Here is a 27,946-nt window from a genome sequence, read left to right on the forward strand (position 1 = left end):
TACCTTTTTCCGTTTCTGAATATCCTACAATCTAATTTATAATTCTGACACTTTATTTTCAATTTCGTTTTCATAAGTTTTCAACGAAAAATGAATCAATTCTAAGTCGCTCCTGGTTTTTCAAATGGTCGACGAAATTATTAAAGTATTCCACCGGAAACCGAAAAATATTTATTTTCAATTATTAAAAAAATATCGACGTCTATAAACTCCGATATAAATATTTTCTAGGACACCTGCTATAATATAGATATTATAAAAATAAGAATCTTTGTAAAAACGAGTGCAACATCCCTCTTGAATCACTAATAATTTTCTTTCGAGAGGTTCGAGGGATTTGCGAATAATTTTGCAAAATTTGTTGTTCCTCGAAGGCATCAAAGGGCAGTTTCGATCGTAGAACTTCAATTTGGGCAATAAATGATGGAAAGTGAGATAGTTGTACGATGAACAAAGGACATATCGATCTAAGTTTCTCCCATAAACGTATAAAGTATTTAAATTTACTTACACGACGTCTCGTCCGTGTCTGTGTTAGTGGAGCGCATCAGTGTGCATCGTATTTTAAAATCGAGGGTACGTACCTGGAACAGAAGAAATTTGAAATATACGTTAAAAAGATTTCGTCGAGTGAACAATGTATAAATCAATTCAATCGTGCAACGAGTAATACAGTCAGGAATTTATTTAATTTTACAGAGGTCTCGTTGCAAAACATTTCCAAATGTTTCGATCTCGTGGCTTAATTTGCAATATCGTTGTCGAACGGTGTGAAATCATTTTCAGCGGGTTACAAAATCATTTACAAATATAAACAATCGTAATCGTTGTTTTAATTTCGCAAAAATTGACGCTAGAGCTATAATCGCGACGATATCAATTCATTATTAAATAAAAAACGTAAAGCGTTATATTGGGGCGATTTGACAATTTGCAATATACTCCTTTTTTTTGTTTTTTGTTCATTAATTCAAATTTTGACTCGTCAGACCAAACGACACTTTCCCAAAACGATAATAGCCTGTTTACACATTGTCTAACAAATAGTAAACGTTTGTTTTTATTCTTAGAGCCAACGAAAGGTTTCTTTTTCGTTGTGTAATTTTTGAAACCATTAAATTCAAGTCCTTTTTTACTATCCTTTCATGTAGATTTAAATTTTATTTAAATCTATTTTATTAGATTTAAATTTTCCTTCAGATTAAAATTTTTTCATCTCTTCGTAAAGTTTTTCTCGGTTTGCCAAATTTGGTTAAATTATATACTGTACAATAACTTTGTATTTCGTATCTGTTTGCAATATCCATAAATTTAAACCGTTATTTCTATCTTTAACTATTAATTGTCCAATATCCACGAATTTTCTATTATTCTCGTTCATCTGTGTAAATAAAGACACAAATAATAATAATCGTAATTAATAGTAATAATTAACAGATTTTAAACATTCTCTTGTCCACTGCACGTGTTATCCACGTATAAATGCCAACTTTAAACTTTCTTCTGTATACCGCCATAAATTCTATTCCTACTATTGGACAAGGTTCACCGAATCCTCATACGACTCCGATATTTTTAATAATATTTTGAACTATCCGTGTGCAAGTAGTTATTAAAATATATATACACACAGAAATAAAAAGAATAGTCGGCATAATTTGGTCATTTTGCTATTCCTATTATTGGGGAAGGTTTACCGAATCCACGTTCGATATTTTAAATATTTTGAACAATCCGTGTACAAGCGCTGGCGATCGAGAAATTCCACGATTCGCGGGTCAATCGCGAATCTTATTATCGTTGAAATGATCGAGTCGGAAGTTCGCGGCGGGAAATCCTCGCCGAAAAAAGCTGTTAAGCTTAAGTGTATTTAAGAGGCAATACGTGTTCGGTAGAAATTTTAAACTTTCCTCCCCCGTGGTCGATGACTCCGCGCTACCCCTCCCGCTGTCACCATCAATCTTTAGGGCTGGCGAGCTGGATTGCACAGGGTTACGGTGCATCGGGTTGCCAAGCCGCGAACCCCCGTCCAGAGGCCCCCGGCTCGAGACTGTTCAAGGTTCCCTAAACTCGCAAGGTGTCCAGTGAACGCGCCGTGACTCATACGCGAGTCAACTCGACACGCCTCGGATTAAAACGCAACCCTCGGTAATGTTAATTCGAGTCTGGTTCACCCTCCCGCCGTGTGTGCGCTCCACTTTGCGACAAACCACACCGACGAAAAAGGAAGGTAGGTGAAAGGGAGGGAGAAAAAAAAGGAGAGAAAAAGAAAGAAAAAAGAAGAAGAAGAAGAAGAAAAAAAAGAGAAAGAAGAGTGTGGGAGGAAATCCAGACGAACGCCGCGTTTCTCCCACGGGACACCCGGGGACTGCGCGAAAAGGGGTGAGTTTTTTCATTCTGCGGTAAGAGCTCGCGGTGGAATGAAACGAGCTCCGCGGCGGCGTGTTAAATATTACGGGGGCGGGGAAGGCGGTGGGAAGTAAGTTGACGACGTTTTAAGAAAATACGGTTTCAAAAAGCGCGAGAACCCTCTTAGAAAGGGGTACAAGTCGCGTTCCCGGTTCCGCGCATATTTTTAGCAACGGAGATACGAACACTCGGCCCGTTTAGTTCCCTCGGTTATTTTCCGAGTTGGCCGGGGAGGAGTTCGTTAACGCTTCACCTGGCCGACGGTTTATGCAATCTCGCTGGAATCGCACGCTCGCACCAAAATCAACACGACTTATATTTATTTATTCGCGGACGCGAAACTGTAACTTCCGTAATTGGAACGGTGCGCGCGCAGCTTTCCTACCGATGGAAAACACCGAGATAAGGAAACCCGGGAACGAGAACTCGTCGTTCGATTTCGATACGTTCCAAGGTGGAATTTATTTTTATTTTCCTCCGAGCGGGGAATAAATAATAAGTAACGATCGAGAATTCGTCCAAGTTCGTCGAGTGTCCCATATCGCGTTTCTTGATTTAATGAAATGTTTACACGCTCTGAAAAAATCGTGTTTCATTCTCATCGGAAGAAAAACGAAACGACTTTCCGAACAAACCCGATACTTTTAGGGTTTCCTCGGGTGTATATTTAATAACAAACGCGACGCGAGGGAAACGTGGATTTTGTATTTTACGAAAGATTAAAAATGCCCCCGGTCCCGTGTTTGTTTATTTTGCGTCTTTGTAGACGCGATATCGCGGTAATGCGATGCAGAAAAATATAAAATATGGCAGGGAAGTAAACAAAGTGCACGGGAGCCGGAGTTCTGTTAAACCTAACCTCAAATGTATATCAGTCGTACGTTTTCGCTGTATTCGCTACACCTTATCGCTTTAAATGAAAATAACAAACGCAGTAAGCAGTCGCTAGACCGTTTAATATCAAGTTACGGAAATTCTTGCCGATTCGGGATAATTAAACTTCTTTCCGTAATTAAACTTCTTTCGAGAGAATTCTCGAGCCGTGTATCGCAGATTATAGAAACACGTGTTACGTATACGTTGCAATTATATTTTTAGGGAACGTTTAACCGACGAAGAGTGTTGGAGCTTTCTAAACGAGTAGCTTTGCACCGATAAAACGTGAAGTCATTTTATGTGCTAAACTTCTTCATTGTTTCGGTGTAGAACTATAGTTTAAAGCGTTTTACCATTCGACTGTACGCGCAAAGTCTCTCGGGCAAAAATATCCCGAATATATGGAATTCTAACAAACTTTTTAACAAGATGAAACAACCAAAGAAATACAGACCTCGGATAAAAGGATCGGGAAAAGATCGGTGGTCTGTAAAAAAATTCGAGGCTGCCATTTGGAGGATACCTTGTTCCGTTATTAATTCCCAAGTTTGTATTTTTACATAAAAAAAGATATCTTACATGGGTCTTTTTCGACCCATGACCGCCTCGTAATATATTGCTTCTCTATTATCGCAACTATAACCGATTTTTCCTCTATTTCTTCAACATCTTCAATTGTGCGAGGTGAGAAAATACAGAGTGTCCCAGTCATCACCGGTCGATTTGAATTTCGCGGTATTTTTTAAACTTCAAACCGATTAACTTGAAACTCGACATATTTCATCTAGACAGATGGGAAATTTATCGTGGAAAAGTACACGGTGGTCTGTAAAAAAATTCGAGGCTGCCATTTGGAGGGTACCTTGTTCCATTATTAATTCCCAAGTTTGTATTTTTACATAAAAAAAGATATCTTACATGGGTCTTTTTCGACCCATGACCGCCTCGTAATATATTGCTTCTCTATTATCGCAACTATAACCGATTTTTCCTCTATTTCTTCAACATCTTCAATTGTGCGAGGTGAGAAAATACAGAGTGTCCCAGTCATCACCGGTCGATTTGAATTTCGCGCTATTTTTCAAACTTCAAACCGATTAACTTGAAACTCGACATATTTCATCTATACAGATGGGAAATTCATCGTGGAAAAGTACACGGTGGTCTGTAAAAGAAATTCGAGGCTACCGTTTGGAAGGTATCTTGTCCCATTGTTAACTCCCAAGTTTGTACTATCACCTAAAAGAAAAAAAATCAAGATTACTCGAACCGTTCGAATTTTATTGGAAAAGTAAATCGACCGGTGACGATCGGGACACCCTATAAGGAATTTCCGAGGAATCGATCGACTACTTCTCTCGGCGATTATCACTCGAGCGGTTGAAACGATCGACACTCGACGAAGAACGAAAACACTCGATCCGTCAAAGGTCGGAGCGTCGATTATTCGCGGATGGAAGCGTCTCCTGGCTCGTTTTGACCTTAGAGGCAACAAAGAGGGTTCTCCCCCCTGCCACGAATCCCCCGTACGTTGCTCCATTGTCTTTCGTTCAGTTTTCGGGCCTCTCGTCTCGCGAGCGATCTCAAGATCGCCCGAATCCGACCGGCACAATGCACCTGCACGTGCAACGAGCTCCGAAAGCATCTCGAGGGCCGATGTAGCAGGTGACCGCGAGCACGTACATAACTTATCCACCTTAAAGTGGTTTGCGGCAACGTAGCTCGGGAATAAAGGGTACCGCTCTCGCAGTTGTTGCGGCCCAGCGAGCGTAAATCAAAATTACTTCCACGGTTAATTACATTTCGGTTGGGCTTAGACGCGCGCCATTTTTCCTCCTGTTCGAACCTCTTCTGCATAGAGAATTGTTACTCGAAACGTGTTGCTCGATCGGTAGAGAGGAATCGATCGTGAACGTAATTTCGCGACGAGTACGAAAATTAATCGGTTCAAGTGTTGGATGGAAAATTAAGTATCGAGATAAGAAGACAGCATTTGGCGAAAAAGAAGGTATTCTAATTACCAAAATCAACGAGTTAAAGTTCGAATTTCTTCCGAATTTTTTCAAACTTGAAACAATCGCTCTGTGGTAAACGATTTGCCAACTATTTGGCAATAGCTGATTGCCATTTTGTATTAGTAATTAATATTTTGCAGAGCTCGATAGTTCTCACTATAAACAGGGCCATAGAAGCTACTGAACATCTTTGGGAAAAGCTAAGAGGATCAAAGGTATGTAGAGAAACGAAGATATTTTTTCCCAAATTTTTGGCGTTTTCTTCGTTAGTGTGTTATAAACATTTTGCGATGCAAAAGTAATCCGTTTCGTCGCCTTTTTGAACGATTCGATTACTTCTAGTTTGCACGGAACAATAATTTCATTTGTATTTCTCGTTTCCAATTACCGAACGAGACGATCGTGTTTACCGACATTTCGGTACAGCTTCGAGATATTATTAACTCGTTCGTCATTTAAAAAAAAGTTTCGCTCGATTACACCGCGTACTTTTCTCGTAATAAAATATCAAGTCAATTTTTCGTGACACGAAGAGAAACTCGTCCGAGAACCGACATTCCGATCCAACGAAAATTGTATTTTTAAATACCGTTAAAAGTATTCTCGATCGAGTTACAAAATAACGTGTCGTTGGTTTCGATTCGATTTTCGACGTTTGCTTTAATATTTTTCGCGTTTTCAATCTTTCGAACAATTGCGAGCTTTCCATAACGGAAATGACGGTGATTGTTCACAGACACCTAGCGCTGTACGTTCCCCGGTGAGTCACGAGCTGCATTATTCAGAAACGAACGCGCGATTGTCCGTGGAGTATTTAGAAGATCGGTGGTATTATTTTCTCATGGTCGTGCATCGGATACGTCGGCTACGGAAGAATCGACCCTCCCACGAATGACTCGACCCTGAGGCGAAGGTCATTACCAGCAGGTAGAATGACGGGTACCAAGTCGAATTATCATGATCGTCGTAGAACCTTGCCTCGAGATCGCTAATCGATTCGCGTAACGGTCTAATCCGAGCCGCAATGACTCATGCGGGCTGTAATAATTACAGGCCTAAAAGGGATCGTTAGTTTGCAGCAAATTGCACAGATAGAAGACCGGCCCAGCATTCCGTTCAAATTGCCCAGGGATTCGCACGATTTTGGTCAACCCCTCGACCGAATGCAACTCTTCAACGCGAGCTGTCGAAACTCCTACCAAGATCTATACAATGATAGATTGGTAATAGTGGTAATAATAGATTCTAGTAACGGTAGGAGGCTGAGTATGTAGAAATCTTGGTCCTATGAAACTTAATTCGAGCGTTCATTGATTATCGAAAATTGTAAATACGAATGAAAAGAGTTTGGTTATTCTACAAATCGTTTTTGAATTATCTACAAAAGGGTCAGTTTCTGAATAGAAATATTCTTGTTACGAAACTAACGTCTCGCGAGGTTAATTTTCAAGCTTTATGAAAATTAGTAAATACTAGGTTGTTCGATAAGTTTTGTCGTTTTTTCTATTGTAAAAATAATACTGTGACACTTGAACTTTGAACGACTGTGAACGTACGAACGAGTTGACAGATTTATGGGAAACTTTGCATATGTTCATTAAATAGTAGTACTATCTCTTGAAAAATAAAACGACGAATCTGGTAGCTACACTTCTTATCGAAAGACAAAACTTATCCAGTAAGCTATTAATGTTATACAATTTTGTTCAAGTGAGTAGGCGAGAGTTGGAGCAGTCGAGTGTAAGATAGCGAGAGAGTAAGTTTGAATAAGTTTGGCAAACTTAATACCTCCATTTCTTATCAAACGACAAAATTTATCGAGCAACCTATCAGTGTTACATAATCTTGTTCGAGCGAGTAGTCGAGAGTTGGAGCAGTCGAGTGTAAGATAGCGAGAGAGTAAGTTTGAATAAGTTTGACAAACTTAATACCTCCATTTCTTATCAAACGACAAAATTTGTCGAACAACCTATCAGTGTTATATAATCTTATTCGAGTGAGTAGTTACGAGTCGGAGCAGTCGAGTATAAGAGAGCTAGAGAGTAAGTTTGAGTAAGTTTGATGACCTCAATACCTCCATTTCTAATCGAAGGAAAAAATTGATCGAGCAACCTATCATCTTCTTCGTATCGACGAAACGAAGTCTCTCGATTCCACAGTGCAACATCCTCCCGTTGCACTCGTTTGGTTTCCAACCGTCGATACCCTCCCACGTCGAAGTCTCTCGATCATGCAACACTCCCGACGACCATTTCTTTTCCACGAAAGTATCTGGCCAAGACAGTGATCCTCCGCGTCAAGCTTTTAAAGTCTGCTTATAGCAGCGGAGGATTAATGGAAATGCACGTCCGTGGCAGGGAGGACGATAGATGTATGAGAAAGACCCGAGGGCTAGGCCGGGATTGATAAAGGCAGCTTTTAACCCTTAACTGGTATTCCGGGTTGCTCGTAACGATGATATACGACGTGGCAAGATCACGCCTGACCTTGATGGCTGCCGGAACGAGGATAAATGGGACGATAGGTTTCGTTGCATCGGTATTCTCTTGCATTAAATATCAATCGTCCGTTAACGTTCGTTGTTGCTCGACACGCGACACCGTTAACCGTTTGTCAGATCTGTATCGGAGCTGAAAGACAGAGCCGTTCGTTCGATGCTAGAAACACAGCACGTGGTGGTTGGCCATCGCGACCAAGTAATTGCCGATAGAGTACGAACAGGTAGATACGCGTATTCAACAGGTGCCACGGTAAGAACGAACGGTAATTCTTTTCTTCTTTCGCTTCTCTTTTTCCTACGACGCCTACCCGCGCCATATTCCTCCTACCTTCTCCCTCTTTCTTTATTTCCCGGGGAATAATACGCGCCGTAGACGAAGAAATTACGAGACCTCGAGGTTGACAAATATTTGCACGATCGGGGAATGATTGTCACGAATGTGACAACCGTTACGCTGTTACGTGCTGCGTGTTGTTCGAGGAGAATGGGAGTCGTGAAAGAAAGATGGCCGTGCACCGGGAATATTGGACGTACTCGCTTCTTGTACGACTCGAGAACACGAGGGCGGAGTTGTTTGCGGTCGCTGAAGGGAAATTGAAGAATACAAAATTCATGATATTACACCGGGTGTTTCTTAATGTGCGAAAAGTACCGCGGGGATGAACTCCGGGGTCTCGAGAACAACCGGAAATATTCATGCAATCATACGTCCGGTAGGACTTTGTTTTCGAATTAATACGAGACGAATAAGGAACGTTGTTCGATCCGTGATTTTTCTGTAACTCGGTTCGCGGATGGAACGAAATATCGAAGGAGAACGAAACATGGAGAAATATTGAACGCGCGGTATATCTTCCTATCGGTCGATATACGAGGGACGAAAACTAACCTCAAAGTACAAACGTATAGAGGGTGTCCCAATCGTAACCGAGCGATTCATTTTTTGAACGAAATTCGAACGGTTTAAGTAATCTCGATACTTTTTTTTTTATTTAAAAATACAAACTTGGGAGTTATCGATCGAACTTTGCACAGTGCTTTTCATAAGCGCACGATTTCGAGAGATGATTACGAAGTTCCCGAATCGTCTTTCACCGTGTACCTTTCCATAATTAATTTCCCATCTATCTAAACGATACGTGTCGAGTTTCAGTTTAATCGGTTTGACGTTTGAAAAATAGCGCGAAATTCAAATCGACCCGTGATGATTTCGACACCCTGCATTCAGTTACATTTACTCGGAGATGGGATACAAATGTTACGAGAAGTTCAAATTTTAACGAGCACGATCTGAATAAAAATTGTATGAAATTATAGATGACACCACTACTCTAAACGAAGAATGCACCATTTTTAATACAATGCATTGCTTTCACTAATTTCAAACTTGAAATCAAGCACACTGTTTCGTATTAACCGTGTTTAAATACATTCCATATACACTAGGTTTCAATGTACAGTGTTACCAGTATATTTAACACGTTTACACCTACCGTCATTTGAACTATAATCTCCTAGGCAATAATATTATCGTTATTCTAATTTTTTAAAAAATACACTACTCTAAACGAGGAATGCACCATTTCTAATCCAATGCATTGCTTTCACTAATTTCAAACTTGAAATCAAGTACACTGTTTCCTGTTAACCGTGTTTAAATACATTCCATATATACTAGGTTTCAATGTACAGTGTTACCAGTATATTTAACGCGTTTACACGTATCGTCGTTTGAACTATAATCTCCTACGCAATAATATTATCGTTATACTAATTTTTTAAAAATACACTACTCTAAACGAAGAATGCACCATTTCCAATACAATGCATTCCTTTCACTAATTGCAAACTTGAAATCAAGCACACTGTTTCGTATTAACCGCGATTAAATATATTCCATATATACTAGGTTTCAATGTACAGTGTTACCAGTATATTTAACGCGTTCACACCTACCGTCGTTTGAACTATAATCTCCTAGGCAATAATACAATCGTTGTTCTTATTTAAACGATCCACGTGTACGAAGTAAGCGGACGAGAAGCGTTCCGTCAATCTAAACTGGAACCGCGGCTCGTGGAAATCTCGTATTCGAGATTGAGCGGTGTATCGCGCGCGACAGTATCGTAGAAGTTGAAGCGACACATTAGACCGAGACGTAGGTCGGGTTAGGTCCGGTTGAGTTACAGGGAGTTCGCGATCCGCGAACGAACATGGCGCTCAACAGCGAAATGGAACGTTTGTCAACCCGTTGAACGGGCCACACAAGTAGCATCGCTGTCAGTGTTCTCGCAGCGGGATCGTTCGCGTGCGTACGTTGCTTGTCAATAAGCCTCGTTTAAACAGTTACGTGCTTTCGTGCGGCTTGTCGTCGAATTAACGTCGATTAGTATGCCCATTAGGCAGACGTTGAACCGTCGTGATCACGAGGCCGAGATGCAGTTGCTCGAGGTCGGGGCTAGGATTTCTATATCGAGTGTTCACCTATAATTTGCCATCGTCTAAGCGGCGGATCGAGCCCGTTTACCCCAGCTACGAACGACAGGGAGATTCAGCTACGGGGAACTCAAATATTTAATTGTATCCTGTTTCTTATTGTCCATGGGGATTACCCGCCGTGTGTACCACCCCGAGGGACACGGCTCGACGAGTTCCCGAGAGTTAGGGGGGACGAGAAAGAACGCAAACAAGTCTGCGACACTTTCGAAACAAGAGGAATCGCTACTCGCGGACTCTCAATTACGCGGCTCGCGATCTCTTCAAACAGAACTCGATAAGAGACGGTTAACCACCGTTGACATATCTCGGACGATGCTTTGTACGATTCGCGGTGGATTTTAGGTTCTCGAGTACTTACGTACTGCGTCTACGAATGTTTTTGGGATCATTTTTTTTCTTTCAGAGAGTACTATTCGACGTAACGGTAATTTGTGTATATATTGGGTGGGAAAACTTGTGCGTAACTGGGAATTTGAAAAGAATCTAGGGTACTACGGATATAGTGTTCTTCGAGCCTTTATCTTTTTCCTTTGACATTTTTCGATAAGTGACATTGGTAACCGAGTTATGCCATGAAACAGTTGCACGAACCACCTAGTGTATTTATATTCTAAACGGTGATTCGATCTGTTACGAAATAAAGATTAAAAAATATAAGTATAAGAATTTAACGATCGAACCAACGATTGATGCAGAATTTTACTAAACTCTAAAGGTCGTTGTTCCTACTGGTTAGAATCGTATTGTAACTCGATTTTTGCAATGTTTCAACCGTGTGATCGCGTACGTTCGAAAGTAATTTTTTATCGTACGTAACATTGTAAAATACCGTATTATCACGGGTTCGAACGATTGGTTCCTGATGCACGACGATGCTTCTTCTCGTAACGTGATCGTTAAGGAATTTCTTCCAAAGAAAGGTGTTAGGTGTTCTGAATATTAAAGGTGGACTTGGCACTGGTGGATTATTTTCCATTTCCTAAGTTGGAATCTCGATCGAAGGGGCGCCGTTTCGATTACGTTCGAGACGTTCGGATCGATGCGTTGCGGGAACTTAATGATTTTCGATATCCGATTTCCGAAAAGGTGTTCAGAAACTTTATGAGTCGGTATTACTCGGTGTGTAGATTTAAAAAACCACGTTGAGATCCAAGGAGAAATTTAAGTAGTCTTTTTTGAAAATTTAATTTTTTATCAACCCGTTCCTACAGACTCGTGATTATTTTCACAGGTGACGGTTGTGATTATTTTCACAGGTCTGGTACCGTCAATGAAATTACCAAGTTTCATTTTCCGATTAAATAATCGAGATAAGCATTTTACCAAGTTTCATTTTCCGATTAAATAGTCAAGCTAACCACTTACCCACGATGAATGCCCAAAGTTTATTGTACACTTTTAATTTTTTACGCAGTTATTTACTTATAAATTATCATTGATATCACCAATAAAAATTACCAAGTTCCATTTTCCAATGAAGTACTCGAGATAACCACTTACCCACGATGAATGCCCAAAATTTATTGTACACTTTTAATTTTTCACGCAACTATTTACTTGCAAATTTTCATTGGTACTACCAATAAAAATTACCAAGTTCCATTTTCCGATTAAATAATCGAGATAAGCATTTTACCAAGTTTCATTTTTCGATTAAATAGTCAAGCTAACCACTTACCCACGATGAATGCTCAAAGTTTATTGTACACTTTTAATTTTTCACGCCACTATTTACTTACAAATGATCATTGGTACCACCAATAAAAATTACCAAGTTCCATTTTCCGATTAAATAATTGAGATAAGCATTTTACCAAGTTTCATTTTCCGATTAAATAGTCAAGCTAACCACTTACCCACGATGAATGCCCAAAGTTTATTGAACACTTTTAATTTTTCACGCATCTATTTACTTACAAATTATCATTGGTACCACCAATAAAAATTACCAAGTTCCATTTTCCGATTAAGTACTCGAGATAACCACTTACCCACGATGAATGCCCAAAATTTATTGTGCACTTTTAATTTTTCACGCAACTATTTACTTACAAATTTTCATTGATACCACCAATAAAAATTACCAAGTTCCATTTTCCGATTAAATAATCGAGATAAGCATTTTACCAAGTTTCATTTTCCGATTAAATAGTCACGCTAACCACTTACCCACGATGAATGCCCAAAGTTTATTGTACACTTTTAATTTTTTACGCAGTTATTTACTTATAAATTATCATTGATATCACCAATAAAAATTACCAAGTTCCATTTTCCAATTAAGTACTCGAGATAACCACTTACCCACGATGAATGCATAAAATTTATTGTGCACTTTTCATTTTTCACGCAACTATTTACTTGCAAATTTTCATTGGTACTACCAATAAAAATTACCAAATTCCATTTTCCGATTAAATAATTGAGATAAGCGTTTACTCACGTCGAATGCACAAAGTTTACTGTACACTCTTAGTTTCCCACGCAGCCATTTACTAACCAATTGGTACCCCCCAATGAAACTTACCAAGTTCCACGTTCCCTTTAAATCCTCGAAATAAACATTTTACCAAGTTCCACGTTCCGATTGAATAGTCAAGCGTAACCACTTACACACGACGAATGCCCACAGTTTCTCGTACGCTCTTAGCTTTCCACGCAGCAATTCGCTTAAAAATCTTCATCGAAGAAACACGCAGACAGGAGATCGTGGAAGCGTGACTCGTGGTTCGATAATGCGCGAACGAAAGCCAAACTCAATATCGAGGAAAGAACAAACAGGGAGCCCTGGGTGATCCTAAAAGTATCGTTCGGTATCGGTCTCGCGTACGTACATAGGTAGTATACGAGGGTTTCCGAGCGGGTCCCGTGGATGTGTACCGACAATGGGAACGATCTCGAGGAAAAGACAGAAATCCGTTTAGTCACGGTAGCTGAGTGTCCTTTGGATAAAAAACGGCGCCCGGCACCGTGCCGGGAAGGACGCCGCTTTATCCGTAGCCGGTTTATAGGCAGTTTGATGGATTCGAAAGTGCCGGTTTCATCCTCCGCGGGCCTCTTTACCGCGCAACATACACCGATCCACTCTCCCGTAATCGGTTTTGCGAGGCATTGCGTGGCATCTGCTTGCGAGATTAGTGCACGCGATCGGAGCACTTCGGTTCCTGAAAAATTTATGAGCCAACCGGTGCGATGAAAAGAGAAAGAGAGAGAGAGGGAGAAAGAGAGAAAGAGAGAGAGAGAGAGAGAGAGAGAGAGAGAGAGAGAGATCGATAACTTGCCGAACGCGTACGCGGAATCACGGGGACGCTCCGCTTTACGCCGACGATTACGACAATCCCGTTACGCGTGTTTAATTGCCCGCTTACAATGGGAGAGGCTGTTGTTCCTCCACCGTTACGACCGCCTACCTCCGTCATTGTCGGTTGTTGCGAATTTATGTCAGCGAAACGACGCGTACGGTGCGCGCGAAACAATGCCGCGCACGATAACGGGGGTAATAATAATTTGGTCGAAAATCGTTGATGGATCGTACACGGTGCCCACTTGGAAAAAATTTGTACGTATCGTCGTGTATAGAAATCATCGACGATTCGTTTACGTATCGTATTCTGTCTATCGGAAATGGAGGAGCGCATGTAGACAATACGGACGAGTATTTTTCAAGACAGTGCACACGCGAGACTCGATCTCGGATCGAAAAGTCGGGAAAAGATCGGTGGTCTGTAAAAAATCTCGTTCCGTTGTCGACTCCCGAGTTTGTTCTTTCGAACGAAAAAGAAAGTATCGAGATCACGGCCGATTTGAATTTCGCGCTATTTTTCAAACACCGAACCGACTTACCCGAAACTCGACGCGTGTCATTTAGACAGATGGGAGATTGATCGTGGAAAAGTACACGGTGATCGGTAAAAGGAATCGAAGATATATTACTCTATTATTAACTCCCGAGTTTCTACTTTTAAATAAAAAAAGAACTACCGAGATTACTCGAACCGTTCGAGTTTTATTTTGAAAGTAAATCGACCGGTGACGATCGGGACACGGTATAGTCTCGCGGAGGTTTCCACCGCGCCTTCGTTGGCGCGCAACAACTGTCTCGACTTCGAAGGAACGCGATGGAGCGGCAAAAAGCCCCGATGGAAAAAAAGAAACCGAACCACTGTCGAGAGCAGAGGGCAAACCCGTTCCTCGTTTTCCAGGGCTATCGTTACGTACGATTTTCCACGTCGTGGGGCACGCTTGGCCGACGCACGCCACTCCCGAAATAAAAGGAGCTGCTGGCGTCGCAACCCTTTTACTCACGGTCGATATTCCGCTCTTCGGTTCGGGCTGTCGGTGGGAAAAAAAAAGAAAAAGAAAAAGAAAAAGAAACCTCTATACCTCTTTCATCCCGTTCCTCCTTCTCCTCCTCCTCCAACCTCCTACGAAACGAAAATCGTCGAACGCCCCATTTGCAGCGCCGTTTCCGTAAATAGCTAATGGTTCGAGTGCTTGAACGCGGTGTCGTGTTTCTTCGAGGCCTGGCCCTAAACTAACAGATCCGAGCTTCTCTCCGCTACGCTTTTTCTATAATTTGTCTTCCTCGATTCCTTTGTACGGGCGACCGTTATTCCATGGACTCGGGCACTCTAAATTGTTACATCGTTCCACGGTGGTCCCGCGGGGACACGATTCTTCCACCCCGTTTCGTTTCCGCGCTGGACGCGATAAATTATGCGCGCTCGTGGCGTGCTCGTTCGCGATCCTATTTCTTCCACGTTCCGCGAAATTCGTTGTTAACGACACGTCCGGGTGGTGTTCTCGTCTTTGACGAGTACGCTAAAACCGGATCGTGAAAAAAGAACAAATTCTACCCGTTATCGAAATATATGTCACTTGGACGGATACTGTTACGAAGAACGACATCGAACCAAACGAAGCGAGTGCCAAGACGAGTGCTTCGATGGGGGCATCGAAGCTGTGTTTCTCGTCACTCTCGTTTAATCTTTCGATTAGGGCACACCGCGTGATCTTCCGTCGTCCTTTCGAGAAGATTAACCCTTTCCACTCGTGAGGCGATCCTCGATCGTCAATTGATTCGGTGTACTTTCTCCAATTTGGAAACTGAAGAATTTAATTACCAATTGGTAATTAAAATTCGATCACTCCTTTCTTGTAAGGTGTAAACATACGTACACGAAACGTTGAAACGAAAATGTTCCGTTTTAAATAAATGACACGATTCGAAGGATTTCATCGAGGTGCTGGTTTCTGGTAGCAGAAAAGCTTCGAGTGCAAAGGGTTGAAAGTTTTTTCATCGAGACTCTCGAGCCTTTTCAATTAGACGATCCGCTAAGAAATGTAACAGCCCTTCCAGGAAAATTGTCAACGATAGTATTACCTCGCTAACTGATCGTGACTCGGGTCCGGTGTAGTTAAGTTACTCGGGGAAGGTAACGATCTGTCTCCGAGAAAACGACCTTTTTATCCGTGGTCGAGTCTCGCGCGTGCACTGCCTCGAAAAATACTTGTCCACATTGTCTTTCCTCCATTTCCGATTGATGGAATACGATTGGACGCGGAAACGAATCGTCGACGACTTCTACGCATTCGTGGTAATACATACAGGCCTTTTCCAAATCATAGTGACGGAGATACTACTTCCAAGAGTGGTGGGGATGACTCTGGTTCGGTTATCGAGGCACAAGTTCGATCGGTTATCGAGGTGACACCGTAGGTACCTAACTGACCCGATAACTGATCCATAAATTTCAATCGTGTATCTTTTAATTATATTTTTCACGATATACGTGAATTTATACCAATGAAAGAATTTTTATCATCTTGTAATAGAATTGCATAAAAAAAAATATGTAAAAGTGAATCGTTATTCGTGCTCTCCGCTTAATTATAATTTGCAACAATATTCGACGTGTTTGTTTCTTCCATTAACAAATTAGACGTTTGTTTTCGTCGAACGATTCTTTTATGCTTGAAATTACTTACTTAATGCATTTACACTGATCCCAATTCGTAAATACTTTCGCTATAAAATTCCGTTTGAAAATCAACCCATTCCGGGCGCAAATGCATTTAGATAAAGTATCTCGGGCTGCCCGAAATTATTTCGCAATGCCCGAAAGCAGATGCAAGTTCCGAAACACTCGAACGTCGAACCTCGTATTTTTATTCCCCGTGTTGCGACCATAAACCTTGGAAATGCACCTCGGCGCTCGGTGCCGTAAAAGTTTGCCAAAGTGGTCCAGCCACTTGTCCGCGAAGAGACGAAAAACCCATAACCCTTTAAATCGATACTTAAATACGTTCGTCGAATCGTTGTCTTGTTTCCACTGTACCGTGGCTACCAAGAATCGAACAATTCCTTTGATAAGGTATTCACGGGAAAAATGAAACGTACTCCTCGTCTGCGTCGAGTGACAAGCTTAAGTGATCGGAAAACGGGGGCGTTTAACTTCGACGAAATGTAAAAGAGCCCTCGAAGCTCGCCTCGCTTCGAACGACTGGACGAAGTTACACGAAACTGGCAGATGTTCACCGTGACGGAGAAACCGAACGGAGCACCGTGAAGAACGGAAGGAGAGACCAGAGAACCGGGACGGAGGAACCACCATGGGAGAATACGCGAGACAATCTACGGGATCGCGCAATAAGATGCAACCGGAGATAAGCTAGGACCCCCAAAGAGGCATCTCGGTGAAGCCCGAGTTATTATTACGAATGACAGACTTTACGTACCAGGTGCTTCGAGGGAGATCAAAGAGATCGGGGAACGCGATGTCCAAAACGGGACACGGTATTATTCTTCGAAAGAGGGAACCATCGTCTGTTGCCCGCCGATATTTCGCGTCGGGTCTTCTACGTCGGGTTCAATCGGCGAACAACCGAACCCGGTGCCTCGACATGTGCATCCTCCCTTTTGTACCGCGAAATTGGGACATCGTGTTCTGGACCGGGCACGATACACGAATCGATAACCAGTGACCCGTGCACGGATATTCTCACCTTTTCGAGGGTCTCCCTTTTCAACGAATTCGAGACCATTCCGATCACTCCTGAACGCCCCCACGAGTCGCCTAATTCGACGACGCGTTCACACGTAACGACCGTCTCGAGGATGCACGTGGATGTCTCGGATCAAGTCGAGACCATTTTGCATCGATTCGTCTCTGCGAGATGGAAGACGCTGTCGATTGGTCGCTGTCAACGATTGCATCGGCTTATCTCAACTTCAGAGTGCAGCGCTTCGTTGGTGGTCCCTGATTGAAAACTTCTCGCGAGCACACGACGAGGATGCGAATTGTTAATTTTTTTGCGCGACACGTTTTCGAGAAAATTGGATTCGAGGATAGTGAACCACGTGGATCTTCATATGTGCGAAACACAAACTTTTCCACGAGTCTGTTTCTTCGTAATTTTACTTCCGTTTGTGTTTGCTGGAATTTATAACGATTCGGTGCAACGAGTTTTCATAGTTTGTTAATTTCTTGAAAATTTAACGGTTCGCTATACCGATACTGATTCACTCTTTAACGAAATTTGGAAGGAAATGTTATTTCAGTTTCATTCTCTACCGATTCGAAATGTTCGAAATCCGATTGTAGGTTTATTTTATAGTCAACTTTGAGTTTCTTTGGAAAGAATCACGAAACGAACGTTGACTGGTTCGTGCTGGTCGACGATGTATTATTTCTTAAGTTTAATTAACAGTTCGAGTTCGTTGCGTAATTGTCTATCGCAGCTGCATCAATTAGGGGTTCTGTATTACGGTAGTTGAGACAAAGTGGGAGAAACGAATCAGTTCCAACATCCAATCTTGAACAAGTTCGTCTTTAACTTTTTTTTCGATCGGAGACGCGTTATTTCGAAGACTGTTATGAAATTATTCTTTTTCGTAAAGATCGGTGCTTGTTCTCGCAAGTTTACAACTTGGTCTCTTTACCGAGAGAATTTATTTTAATATTAATTTAAGCGAAGAGAACGAGTGTATTTCTCGCTGTCGGTTATTTGTTTTTCGATTATGTATTCCGATTGTCAGCGAATCATTTTATATATTGGCAAACAATCAAATAACCTGGAAAGATATTCCATTCGAGGGAAGACTCGAGAATTCTTGATCGAGAATCGATTCGATTCGATGGTCGGTTTCAAGGGATTACTTTCGTATTATTCAATCTATGGTCGCATTTCTTGGCAGTTATTAAAGCTTACGAGATCACGGAAACGAACTATAACGAACTACGATTAAGTAATGGAAAACATTTTAAAGCGAAGCGTAATATCTATTATTAAAGCAAATTTTACGATCGAGGTTTGGAATTAAGTCTCGGGAGATTACTCCTGAATTGAAGTAGATTAACGAAGGGCAGATTGCTCCTATTACGGATTATCCGGAACTCTTATGGCAGAAATTCATTTCGTTGAAAATGGCGTCTCGAGATGGTAGTCGTAATAAGTCAAGAAAAATTCATTTCCCAAGGAACGATAAACATCCCTGTGCAACGGTTACTTTGAACATGTTTCGTTCCGCGTATTCTACGGGAACTTCAATTACTCGGAGGATCGAATTGATATATCTAGTTGATATATCTAGTTGATAAGAAAAGGTTAATTTAATATAAATAATTATTTTATTTTCCTTAAATAATTATATACTACCTATATTTAGATAATGGTATTATATAAATTATTTATATATATATATATATATAAATAATTATATATATAATTAGGTGTAAAGGTTTAATTGATTAATTAAATTATTAATATTTATTAGGGTATGAATACATATTAATATATATATATATATATAGGACTTATAAAATTTATCGATATTAAAATTAACGATCCCAACAAAAGGGCAAATGGAACTCCTTTATACGATATTGTAACTGAAAAACACTGTAATATTTATCGGGCCATTCGTTGGCGCGTGAAACGAGGGTACGAGTAAGCGAATTGTGATTTTGTATCGAGACACTTTGGAACGCGTTCGACAATTGATCCCTCTAACGATTTTCGTTCTTTTTTTTTTCGTGGACGATTACGGTCGTCTGCAGATATAATTATCCTCGAGGTAATTAACGTCGAAGTTACGAGCGTTGACACACTCGAGTCCCCTTTTCCAGCGATACCGTGTTACATCGAAGACCAACTCCACTCTGTATTTCTCTCTTAACGCTCTAATAAATTAAACCAATTTAAGCACCGATTCGATGCACGGCACTTGATATTTTCCCGATGGTGCTTCACTCGCGTAGAATCGTGAGAAATTTCGACACTCTTTGTGCCTCACCATGGTTTCGATATTTGGTAGAATTTCGCTTACATAACTTATTGACGAAATGAGAAAAATCAAATAATTGTACCTTGTATTTCTCCAACGTGTATTAACATTCAAAACAGTAGAATTTTGCTTAACTCATTGACGAAATGAGAAAACTCAAATAATTGTACCTTGTATTTCTTCAACATGTATTAACATTCAAAACAGTAGAATTTTGCTTAACTCATTGACGAAATGAGAAAAATCAAATAATTGTATCTTGTATTTCTCCAACGTGTATTAACATTCAAAACAGTAGAATTTTGCTTAACTCATTGACGAAATGAGAAAACTCAAATAATTGTACCTTGTATTTCTTCAACATGTATTAACATTCAAAACAGTAGAATTTTGCTTAACTCATTGACGAAATGAGAAAAATCAAATAATTGTATCTTGTATTTCTCCAATGTATATTAACATTTAAAACAGTAGAATTTCGCTTACATAACTCATTAACGAAATGAGAAAAATCAAATAATTGTGTCTTGTATTTCTCCAATGTGTATTAACATTTAAAACAGTAGAATTTCGCTTGCATAACTCATTGACGAAATAAAAAAAATCAAATAATTGTATCTTGTATTTCTCCAACGTGTATTAACATTCAAAACAGTAGAATTTCGCTTGCATAACTCATTTACGAAATAAAAAAAATCAAATAATTGTACCTTGTATTTCTCCAACGTGTATTAACATTGAAAACAGTAGAATTTTGCTTAACTCATTGACGAAAAGAGAAAACTCAAATAATTGTACCTTGTATTCTAACTTGTATTGACATTTAAAACAATCATCGATACGAATCGTTCAAATTGGCCGAATCGAACAATAATTTATTTCTCCGTGTAAAAATCCGGCTACAGTTTAAAAACGTTAGTTCACTTCGAGGATTGGTTCGTTCTTGAAGAGGTTAATTGCCGCGAGCGCCACCGTTCCTCGCGCGGAGATAATTCACGGGTCGGCCATATTTCTTCCGGTTACGACGTGGAACGTCGCTTTTACTTTCGTCTCGAGTCTTCTTCCGCGTGTTTCGCGCGTTCCTTTCGCTCTCGAGATGGCAACGAGCGTTTAAAATCCATCCCGAGACGACGACGAGAACAACAACGAAAACGACGACGATATTGTAACGACGATAACGGTCGTCGCGTGCACCGTCCTCTTCGAAAACGTTCACGGTGAACGTAAGGCTCCGAGAGTTTCCCTCCGTGGACGAGGGGGGTTGAGGGGTATAATTCGTCGGTTCACGGAAACGGGGAAACATCGAAGAGGAACGAGAGGAGAATGTCGCGACGGTAGAAGAGGAGAATGGTGGTCGGTGGCCACGTCCGTGATATTGTATGACGGCGATCCGATAATTACTTAGCTTCACCACCCGATGGTCATCACGATCGCAAGAAAAATTTACTACCATGTAGTACATTCTTGTAGACAACTACTGTCAAAATTTCAGCCGAATCGAACTCGTAGTTTTGTTTCGACCGCGTGTGGAAGCGGGCGTGTCCGCGTATTTTAGAAAAATGGAAAAAGAGCAATATCGGTCGGTGATTCGATTCTTGTTTTTGGAAGGGAAATCGCGAAGCGAAATCAAAGAGCGCTTGGATGCTGTCTACGGTGACTCTTCTCCTTCGATGGCGACCGTCAAAAATTGGTTCAACGAGTTTTAACGTGGTCGCACGTCGGTTTTTGACGAGCCACGTCCAGGTGGCCCGAAAACGACTACCACGGAGGATAACGTGAACAAAATTCACGATCTCGTATTGGCAGACCGCCGATCGAAGGTGCGCGAGATAGCTGAGACAGTAGGCATCTGAAAAGACCACGTGGGTCGTATCCTGCATGAAATATCGGAAATGAGAAAGCTGTCGGCGCGATGGCTGCCGCGTTTGCTTACTTCGGACAACACGCGCAACCGTGAGACCACTTCGGAGCAGTGTTTGATGCCGTTTAGGCGCAATCCGAAGGAGTTTCTGCGTCGTTTCGTGACCGTCGATGAAACATGGATCCACTGGTACACACCAGAGATCAAGGAACAGTCGAAACAGTGGACTTCACCCGGCGAACGTGCTCCGAAGAAGGCGAAGTCTGTCCTATCGGCCGGAAAGCTGATGGCCACCGTTTTTTGGGATTCAAAAGGTGCGATCTACGTCGACTACCTGGACAAGGGCGCAACGGTCACAGGGCTCTACTATGCCGGTTTATTAGGCCGATTCGACGCCGAATTGCAGGAAAAACGGCCCCACTTGGCGAAGAAAAAAGTGCTCTTCCACTATGACAACGCACCAACTCACACCTCCGCCGTCGCCACGGCCAAATTGGCCGAATTAGGCTACGAACTGCTGCCCTATCCACCGTATTCTCCAGATTTGGCCCCGTGCGACTTCTTTTTGTTTGCAAACTTGAAAAAGTCACTCGCCGGGCAGAAATTCGAGTCGAACGAGGAGGTTATCGCCGCCACGGAGGCTTACTTTGCAGACCTCCGGAAAACGTATTTTTCAGACGGGTTAAAGAAGTTGGAGCATCGCTGGGTCAAGTGTATCGAGCTGAAAGGAGACTGTATAGAGAAATGAATCGCTACTTTTCCAAAATTTTCGTTTTTCTTTTGTAGGCTAAGTACTTATATATCGTATATGGTATATCGTGGAGGAAAGAAACGGGTTGAAAGGAAACACGCGCGCGATGCCAACGAAACAACGAGCAACGCCTTAAACCAGGGAACAGCTCAACCGAGTCTACACACCTGTGTCGCGCATAGACGTAGGCGCGCGTGCGCGCGAACGCACACACGGCCGTAATTAACGTAATGTTATTGACGACTTTTTAATGAAATAAAGCGCGCGCGACAGGAAATTAAGCGTCCCTCTTCCGACCCGTCTCTTTCTCGGTCTTCCGCCGGTTTTCTGTCCCCCTTTCTCTCTCAGTCACGGTTCTCTCCGCCTCTTGCCCGTGATTTTCATCTTGTTTCGCCCCAGCTCCCCGCCACGTTCCCCTCTACGTTCACGGTTTCCACCGTACGCCGCGCTACCGTCTACGAGTTTCGTTACGGGAAAATATCGCGACACCGGCTCGCTACGGAGGAACGACGGGACTTATAAAGCCCCTTGTTCGGTGAAAAGGTACAAACGAAGAGGGCCGGGGCGCGAACCAGATCCTTAGCTTTCGCGAGACAGGATATTCTTCGTTTTAGCGTGCCTCGAAGGGGATCTGGAAGACGCGGAGACGCTGCTCGTTGAAGAAATTTTTTTCGGGGGGACACCTACTCCGACGAGTCGAAAAAATTGAATTTCCTTTTTTTCTTTTCTTCAAGTTTGAAATGTGTATCGGGTTGCTCGGAATGTCGTTTGGTTTTTTTTTTGGGGGGGGTGAAAATGAAACACGATTTTTTTAGAGCGTGTAAACATTTCGTTAAATTGTGTATTCTCCGTTTTGAAAAACGAAATTACTTCCCGAACGACCCAATAGAACGTTATACACTAAAGATACTTTTCTCGAAACTATATTTTTCAACATGGACGACACGAAATCTTTGGAGCTACGCATCCGATTTACTTTAAATTTTACAGATTTTATTTTAATACATTTAAAACGTTTATAAACGTTTAAAGTCATTTTACTTCGACAAAAGTTTTTTCTTTGATCTTCGACCGTTTCTATGATTGTTACAATTTTTGAAAAATTCTACGCTACATTTCAAATAATAGTCTCTACTTTACGAATCAACGACTGTGGCGGCCAACAGAGAATGTTTCACCAGAAGGGGTCTGGGAATAGCGAATAACTTTGTCGTTTTGTACGATTTTTACTTTGGCGAAATTGTAAAATGAAGCTGAAAGTTATACTTATACTCTCCCAAAAAGACTAGATTTTTCATTTAGTAACTATTTGGAAAAAAAAATCGCAAAATGTCCCCCCCTGATCAACCTTTTCGCTGCTTACTAAAGCAAAGATGTTGGGTGAAAAAAATACTCCTACGCATTGTAACTTACATCGATTCTATTTATAATACAAAAATATGTGTTTCGTTGTTTACGGTATGGTAAATTTTTAAACACATTCTTCATCATTGGTACAAAAGTCAAGGAGGAAATGATAAAGGTGTAATAACACGCGAAACGTTTTCGACGATTGTTAAATTAAGCGTTTCGAAACATTTGAACTATTATCTCATCTCCTGCCGGTTCGATCAATTATTATAAACTCACGTTACAATGTTACAAATTTTACACGCTTCCTCGCAGTAAAATATCGCTAAATAGAACACCACGCGATTCCAGTTTCCCGTGTAACTCGAAAAAGAATCAATTACAAATTAAGAATCCGTAAAAAAAAGAAAAATATTTAAAAAATATCCATCTTAATTCCTCTTGAAAATCGCTAACTTCTACCCGGATACCGTTACAACGAATACAAGTCACCGGTGCGCCTACTCGCGAATTAATAAAACACGGATAAAAATCGCGCGAAACGCGAGAAACAAGCGCGTTGATCGTGCCGTTTAACTCGTCCGTGTTTTCTTCTTCTTTATTTCGAATTCATCGTAACCGTTCATCGAATTCATCGAGCACTGTTTCAGCTGACTGTCGATATCCACGATCGAACGATATTTCTTTCCCGAAAAGGTTCGGGAAGCTTATTCGACCGTAAACGGAAAGAAAGTCCCGCGGTCGAATTAATTCGAGAGGAACGGCGATCAATTTCGCGGAATTATCCGTCGGTCGTTTTCATCGACGAAGTAAAAGTTACTTCCGTGTCCGTTCGGTGGCTCGCGGAATCGAGTTCGCGACGAATGGTGTGTTAGGGCGAGGGGGGGTGCGGGGGTTGCGGTGCGGTGCGGTGCGGGGCGGGGCTTTCCCGTGGAATTTGAAATTCCCTGCGTCGGGCTGCCGGTGGAACGGAAGCAAATCCCGCGAGGCACCGAGCGCCGAATGAAAATGTAAAAATGCAGAACGGGCCCTGGAGCATTGATCGTTGCGCGCGCTTGACTCGTAGATAGCCAACGCTTATGGAAATCGTCGCCGGCCGAGCGAGCGAGCGAACGAGCGAACGAGCGAGCGAACGAGCGAACGAGCGAGCGACCTCCTTCCTCCGCGTTCGAGCACATTATTTGCCCGGGAAACGTGACGAATCGCGCGCGGCTCTCTTTGATTACCGTAATTAAACGACCAATTAGAGGGGTCTGAGCGAACCAAGAAACGATGCTTGACGAGCCGAGTCTTCGTTTGAAGGACGGGCCAGCGGGAAAACGAGAAACAAGAACGAGAGAAAAAATTCGGGACCCGAGAGGGATGCACGGCTAGCGATGGGAGTAATCCAATCACGCGTTCGTTTATGACGATGCGTATCGTTTCTCGAGAATCGTGCGGAGATCTCGAACGGGCGTGGAGATTTCGTGGATGCGAGATACTTCTTGGTTTGTTTTTTTTTTTTTTTTTTTTTTTTTTGGAATTTTTCAACTCGAAGAGTCTTACCACGTCGAGAACGAGGTAAGAGAACGATGCTGTTGATTCGTTATTGGAATTGTACGTTGTTCGAAGTTGTAAATTAATTTTTACGCGGGTCATTTTTAGTTTCGTTCAATAGGTATTGTATCTTACCTAGAGAGGTGTTTGAAGATTCGATGTAAGGGTGAAAGACAATTTTTAGCATGGAAAATAGTGGCTGATATTTCTTTTTGTTAATCGATTCTTTTGGTAGTATGTTATAGGTGGTTGGAGTATTTTCCTTGAAATATTTTGAACCGGACACAGATATTTTAATGTTCTTTTTAAGGTGTCTCTTGGAAAATTAAGTCTAAATAAAAAAATGATTTAGGATCGAAGTGTTACATTTTTATCCAGGAATTGTAATTACGGTGCAATTATCGCTGTCACTGTTGTATTTAATTCTTCCACTTAACTTCACAGTAATACCGACACATACTTGTGTCTTTCGATTGACAAGTAATTATATATTTCACGACACGCAGGTTCTCGCTGCGATCGCGAATAAATATTCGTAATTAAATTTCCCAATGATATAACACGGTAACTGATCTATCAACAAGATTGATAGGTGTCGTGGATGAAAATCAGCTTCAATTTTTCTTCATTTCGAACAAACTGATTTGTTCCCTTGTTGATTAAATTTGAAATATTCATCGCGTTCCGTTATGAGAAATTTATCCCACCTAAACAATTTCTATTTATGTTTATCGTTCGGAATAATTGCCATTATCACATTTTCTTCGATTTCCAATGAATGGAATTAAATAGATATCGTACTCCGTTTAATTGATACGTATCGATACGATAGACGCGGGTATCGATAAAAGAGGCTGTACATTTGCATAACGATTTATCTTAGGATGAGTCGTACGTTCAATTCCAATGGTACTCGCACGACAGTACCGTACACTGTCGTTCAATACGAACGCGCCGTACGACAGGTTCTATTTACATAATTACAACTCCACACATTTTACACTTGTCATTCGGACGATCGTATCGACGACGGTTGGACAAATTTCTCTACCAAGAATAATTACGCAAGTGTCACCGATCACTCTCGTAAATCGGTGTAACGTAAGTGCACGAATTTGACAAGGAAATTGTATACTTCCTTCGAAATTTTATCGATTTATGTACAGTATTTATGTAGAATACTAAATATTTTTCTCACGACGTTTCGAACGCAATACGATGTTCATTCGGCGCACAACCTTGAAAAGAATCAAGAAGGAAAGAATAAAAAAATTGTTTTCACTTTCTTTACAATTTTCTATTCTTTCAACGTTTCCCTTTCACCTGTACTATATTTCTACGCAAATACACGAAAAATAAAAGAGTATTGCTCCAATTATTGGGTTCTTCGTAAAGTAATTCCGTTTTCCAAAATGGAGAATATATAATTTAATGAAACGTCGCAAAACCTCTGTTCAAGAGACTTAAAAGTGTAATTTTCTGTAATTCCTCTGTAATTCAACACCGCTATAATTACTATTTTTGTCATTTTTAAACGTCCTCGATACAAATAAAACATTTCCTTCTGTAACAACAATATCAGTAATTATAATTGTAAGCTAATATTACAAGTTTTAGTTAATACTATGAATCGATACGAATATTAATGGCAGCTGCCCCGCAATGTTCGGTCGTTCGGAAAGTAATTTCGTTTTCCAAAATGGAGACTGTACAATTTAATAAAATGTTCGTACACTCTAAACAAAATCGTTTTTTATTTTCACCAAAAAAAAAAAAAAAAAAAAAAAAAAAAAACAAACGAAATGACTTTAATAACAATCCAAAATATAGACGTTCTACTATTTTACCAGTATAATTAAATAGATTCTATTATTTTTCGGAATAAATAAGAAAACCAATAGTCCAATACCGACAAAGTTACGTAGTTTTCTCTTGGAAAACCCGGTGCGTATCGATCGTATCGAAAACGAGTCTCGATCCCATCGCTAGTCGTCGATGGCGGCTCGCTTCGAAGTCAAGAGTGGAGACGATCGCGCGTTATTTAAAGCTTTGAAAGCGGCGATCGCGCGGCAAGTTTTCAGCGGGCCCCGTTACGAAAATCGGGAATCGCCCGCATGCGGGGGATGGACATCGTTGTTTCTGTCGTCGAGGCCGGAAGTCGGTGATTCTTCACGCCTCGATTTGTCACGGCTGTCCCGTGACGGACCGTTATAGAGTCAGCTGCTCGCTTTTTTCTTCTCCGTCCCCTTTCTCACGTAACGGGGCGTTTCTTTTCGCTCGAGCGTTAATCGATGCTTTCTTTTTAAAACGAGCGGTACAACGTGTTTCGAAATCGACGCACGAATTTTCGGAAACATTGTAGCGCGAACCAACACAGCTACCAACACCAATCTCACGAATCGTTTCGCATACGATCGCTACGTCCTGTCCGTTTCTATCCTCTTCAATCTCGATCCATCGATACAATCGTGATCAACGAGTGGATCGCGTTCAGTGATCGCACATTGTCTTTGACAACGTTCATTAATTACCAATCGTAATTAACGGTAATCGTAAACATTGATCACCGAATCGATCACACGGTAATCGTAATCGTTGTTAATCGATTCGCTGTTTACTCGATATCGATGCAATTCGAAAGAATTATCACCGATAGAGGGATCGGTCGAAACTCGCGAGCAACGTAGAGAAAAATAACGAAAATCGCGGATCGGCACGTGGCTGGTCGCGAAACTACCGGGCGATTTCCGAATACGGGAAACCGGATCGTTCGTTTGTCTCAATTTTCACTCCATTTCACGGTGTCGCGGTCATAAATCGGCGGTGCAAGGGCCGTCCGCGAGTTGGATATCAGTGCGATTCA

At 41.4% G+C, this 27,946-nt stretch overlaps 1 protein-coding gene across 1 annotated transcript in view; it reads right to left on the bottom strand.

The window, feature by feature from the left end:
- Window positions 1-27,946, bottom strand: part of Ten-m (teneurin transmembrane protein Ten-m) — a 398,512-nt gene that overhangs the window by 116,243 nt on the left and 254,323 nt on the right. The window contains exon 2 of the mRNA XM_076326151.1: window positions 512-584. Within this exon, the coding sequence (XP_076182266.1) occupies window positions 512-548 (37 nt within the window). The 5' untranslated portion in view covers window positions 549-584. The remainder of the gene's footprint in view (window positions 1-511; window positions 585-27,946) is intronic.

This window comes from Ptiloglossa arizonensis, chromosome 14, assembly GCF_051014685.1.
Source record: "Ptiloglossa arizonensis isolate GNS036 chromosome 14, iyPtiAriz1_principal, whole genome shotgun sequence".
NCBI lineage: Eukaryota > Metazoa > Arthropoda > Insecta > Hymenoptera > Colletidae > Ptiloglossa > Ptiloglossa arizonensis.